Here is a 5,271-nt window from a genome sequence, read left to right on the forward strand (position 1 = left end):
AAGATTCACTTACAATGTCATTCTTCAAATAGCCTGAGCCCTGTTACATTTTGAAAATGTTTATATGACAATAGATTTTATTCAAACTCTGTTAACTACACTTTCTTGTTTTTGTTTTCCTTTTTGTAATCATGATCATTATAGTATTTTCTTACTATTCTGCTACATGTACTAAATATAGATACTAAAACCTGTAATACAACAAACTGAAATCAAGATTTATTATATTATATATCCATAACGTACCAATAAAAAATTTCATAGTTTACCCTAACTTATTACTGGTTGATTTTCTTTGAGTACCCATTTTCTTTCGTAATTTTATTGCGAACTTAACTAAACCTGTCCAAAGATCTCGCTTTATAAGGCGTTTGCGAGAAGCAAAAATAGTTGATATAAGTAAAGACGTAATACATACACTGCAGCGATAATAGTATATCATAAGTAATACCTCCAAACAGGTTCTGGTCTCTGTCCACCGCGGCCATAATAAGTTGCTGTTATGTGCTCCAAATTTGAAGGACCAATGAAAGGGCACGAAAGCACAGAATGTCCAAAGAAACAATATGAAATATCAACATAGAGAGGAATCTTTAATGTACTTATATCTACGTTCAACAGCTCAGCTATTAATTGTATATTACTTGTGTAGTGTAATCCGTTAACTCAGAGGTCCCATGTGAACTTCCTCTCTTTTCCTTGTTAATGGTCAGGCTGTAGAACAAACCCAAAAGGCTTGGCTAACTCCCGTCAAATTAAACCCTTGAAAGTGGTAATGTGGAGGAGGATTTGAGAGCGAAACAATCTCTTTTCCATGCCCATCTTAACTATAACAGAAAATACTGAAACTAATTACAAACGCTTATGAATAACGTGTATTACAAAAACGGTGATGAGGGTACCTATAACCATCCACGAGAGATGGGAAAGACCTCCAAAGGGGAGACTCCGCCAAAGGGCTCACTAGTATAAACAAAAGCAAAACCAGCAACTGTGTGCCATTGCTGAAGGCTTTATAAAAAAACAAAATTCCATAAACCTAATAGAAAGGTAAGATGCCTAAACCCTAGATCTGATGAAACAGGAAAATAAATACTATAAACAAAAATTACAGCATTATTTTTTGTTTGTTTTTTACTTTTCAATACTTGCTCAGAACATCATGTCCATCTCTCATAACAAGATATGCTAGCAATTCACACTTTAAAGCAAAGACTTTCATATTCGAATCCGTAGCCTCCCCGCTGACTGTGAGAAACGACACCCGTCTGTCTTACTGTCTCTCTTTATTGCCAGCAAAATGATGAAAACGTCGCCTCGGTTTAATGAATACAGTTAAAAGGAGACAAATGAACAAAAAAAAATTCATAAAAAGTGAAACAACAGAAATGGAAAGGTAAAAAGAAGTGGAATATAGCGTAAACAAAATGTATAGAATATTTCCCCTGAGACCGATAATGCAAATAAAGTGAACTTAAGACCTTAAAACATTTTAATATGTAAAGCTTGTCAAAATTATCAAGAGTATGTAATAAGCAGACGGTCACAGAATTGAAAAGGATACCCAAAAATGATTATAGAGGGCCAAATATAAGAAACTAACAAAAACAACAAAACAAGAGAGAGACAAAACACTTAAAGCAGGCAAGCAAAGAGAAGAACGAGGGCGCACACCCTCTCCCTGCATCCGTGATTCAGCTCAACACACGAAGTGCTTCTTTGTACAGACAGGTTTCCCACTACGGTGCCCTGCAAAAGAGTAAGGAATTGGTGTTGTTTTCCATAGCTAATGAAAGAGGACGAAGAGAATCCAGCCCGCATCTAACTCAGTTTTTAGATTTAATGAACAAATGCACTATATCATTGTGATTTTGGCCAACAGATGGCGGTACCCAAGGTTTCAGTTGAAAGCAAAAGCAAATGAAGGAAATAAAGACATTCGAGTGAAAAGACGAGGCTGTAAATTATGCCTATTGTCTTTACCGGAGTATTTTATTTATTTATTTTTCATATTCGTTCATAAGCAGTTTCTGTATTTTGTAAACTAGCCATTCCCCAAGTGTGGCGTATGAGACAATCACTAAGGTGAGTAGCTAAGAAACCTTAACGGAGGAATTTATATTCATTTCATCTTTTTAATTCATTAAGCTGTACGTTTCAGAAGACTTGACTGTTCCCTTGTAACTTTCACGAGCTCTGTACATATTTATTCAACCCGCAGCTTACACTTTCACTCGATTTTGATAATCTATCGCTCAGAGCTTCTAAATTGGCTTAAGTAAAACTCGCCATTAACCCCTGAAGGAGCCACTGACTTACGATTAGCCTTGCACTAAATCAGGGATCAAGAAAGAGTTCGCGAGCTAGAGGTCAGCGGGTCACTGCGTCTCATCAGAATGTATCATCATCATCATAGACGGATGGGTCGAGTACGACCCGCCGTGGCCCCCCGGGTGATAAGATCACGCCTTAGGAGGGTAGACAGGGACGTCTTCTTACGAAGAAAAGAACTAAGTAGGGGTCCCAAGTTTCCTTTCTTAGCTCGCAGTCTCCAGCTAACTTGGAGGAGGCATCTCCGCCGCTGATAACAGTTGCACTGTTGGGCGCCGGACATGCGTGATGACAGGAACCAGAGAAAAATGGTTGTGCCATAGAAAGCTTTCTGATACCATCCACCATTCTGCTGCCAATGGTTTCACCGTGACCCTGGTACGGGGCCCTAACAGGTACTACCAACCTGGGCAGGGTTGGACCTGAGAGCAAGTAAGGTTAAGGGGTGACTGTACACTCCCCAAAACTCTGGCTTTCCCAAGCCTGAGTTCCTTACCCGGTTGCAGTTTAAGGTCTTACCCAGGACCAATCAGAATATATAGTAATATAAAATAAAGAACTAGATAATATATACAACATTATATTTCGCATCGGATAAAGAAAGGTGTAAGATCGTCTGATTGAGGTGCAAAACTGTCCAATAGAGGGCGTGAAGGGAATCCATGAAACAAAATCTGGGTCGCGGAGAAAAAAAGTTTGAAGAGCGCTGCATTAAACAATCACTTCTATCATCTACCCTAGATTAATCCACACACACAAATGGAATGCTGCAACTCAAAACCTACATTATGATACTTGTAAACATTTCAATCATTAACTGTGGTTTATTGGCACAAGTTGCCATGTAATTTACTGAGCAAGAATAACTCTAGTATCACGTCATTTACGGGGTTAACAAACTAACTTTTTTTTTTTTTTTTTTTATTCCAAGACTCTTCGAACCTACGGCTGACGCGAGAGAAAATCTGACACTATTCCTTTTATTCCTTTATTCCTTTTAACAGGGGGAGCATGTGTGGACTCGGTCATAGCTTGGAAGGTGGTACGTAGTAGCACTCAATGCTCCTTGTTCCGTGGCCTGAAAAATCTGGGAACCGCTATTGTCAACGACATACAATTCAAGTAACACGTAGATGTAATAAAGGAAGCTGACACCTACGCGACCCCCTTATCAGAGATAAGATAATTTCAGACTGTTAGCAAGAGGCAGGACTTTCAGAAGACTTATCTCTGTATAGTATTTTTTCCAAGGAGAGCATTTTCCCACTCCAAATGCATTCCCGACTAGAGTTGTTCAGGTCTTAGACTAAATGTTCAATACCTTCATCTAAAATTTTGTTTGTTTAACAGGTCCCGCATGACCAGTCAGCTGATCGTGTGGAAAGAATTAGATAATCACTAATTTCTACATTAGTAATTGGAGTTATATATGTATATACGTATATATACATATATATATATATATGTGTGTGTGTGTGTGTGTGTGTGTGTGTGTGTGTGTGTGTGTGTGTGTGTGTGTGTGTATGTGTGTGTGTGTGTGTTTATATATCATATGTTTATATATATATATATATCCATATATATCTATATATATCTATATACATATATCTATATATATATATATATGTATGTATACATATACATATATTTATTTATTTATTCATTTATTTATTTATTTATCTATTCATCTGTTTATTTATTTATTCCCATATATGTATGTACGTATATCATGGGAACACCTACCATACTGTGATATGACATGTAATGTTGCGTAACTGAATTAATCTTTGACACGGTATCTTGGGATCAAACCAGACCTGATCGAGATACCAGTCACTGCATGTGTGTGTGTACGTGGCTCTCCGGTATTTCTATAACATTGTGACGAATTTATAAATGCAAGCAACAATTTGTGCAATTTGTGGCAGGGAATATTAAGAACACTTTGCTCTGAACAAGTGATTATTATTTTTTTTATTTTTTTTTTTTTTTAGTTTGCTACTATAGCATTTTAAGAGTTTTTTCTCTGAAAGGCATGACAAATATTTTGAAAAGGAAAATGTGTCTAAGGTGAGTATTATATTTTCTTAAAATGAGATACAGGTGTTTTTTTTCTTTCTTTCTTTCTTTCTTTCTTTCTTTCTTTTGTTTTCTTTTTTGCAGTTTTATTTGTTGAAATAGTTAATGATTGATAGCAAATTATACTTTCCTACTCTCGCATTTACTTTTTTTATGTATGTAATATACATTCATACATATGTATATGTTCATATATACATATATACATACATAAATGCATACATATATATATATATATATATATATATATATATATATATATAGAGAGAGAGAGAGAGAGAGAGAGAGAGAGAGAGAGAGATTGAAATTGAAATAGTTTATTTGGTCAAAAAGTATTCGGATACAGTCATATACATTGTTTTAGTTCTGACCAAGCTTTTTTGGTGACGTGTTGCACCTTAAAAAGCTAACGAATTATACACTATCTATGCATTAATACATAGGATTCTAAAAATAAAATACATATGAAATAAACAGTAAATAGTAAATAAGCATAGAAAAAAATATATATATATATACACATACACATACACACACACACACACACACACACACACACACACACACACATATATATATATATATATATATATATATATATATATATATATATATACATACACATATACACACACACACATATACACATACATACATATACACATATTCCAATACACACACATACGCATAGATACATAAATACATACATATAGCATACAGTATAAGTGCAATTGAATAAAGCAATAAAATATTCTAGGCTCAATATAAGAAAAAAATAAATCTTAATGCATTAATAGATATACAGTTGGACATTCATAATAGGATATAGAACTGTGACTAAGTAGCACAAGACAAAGTAGA

At 35.1% G+C, this 5,271-nt stretch overlaps 1 protein-coding gene across 1 annotated transcript in view; it reads left to right on the forward strand.

Moving 5' to 3' along the window:
• Positions 1–4,158: 4,158 nt before the first annotated feature.
• LOC122261597 (carbohydrate sulfotransferase 11) overlaps positions 4,159–5,271 on the forward strand; it is a 48,594-nt gene continuing 47,481 nt past the window's right edge. The window contains exon 1 of the mRNA XM_086537324.1: positions 4,159–4,401. Coding sequence (XP_086393450.1) covers positions 4,367–4,401 — 35 coding nt within the window. The 5' untranslated portion in view covers positions 4,159–4,366. The remainder of the gene's footprint in view (positions 4,402–5,271) is intronic.

The sequence above is a fragment of the Penaeus japonicus genome, unplaced genomic scaffold (genome assembly GCF_977035675.1).
Source record: "Penaeus japonicus unplaced genomic scaffold, GWHDUDI00000001_assembly GWHDUDI00000005, whole genome shotgun sequence".
Classification (NCBI taxonomy): domain Eukaryota; kingdom Metazoa; phylum Arthropoda; class Malacostraca; order Decapoda; family Penaeidae; genus Penaeus; species Penaeus japonicus.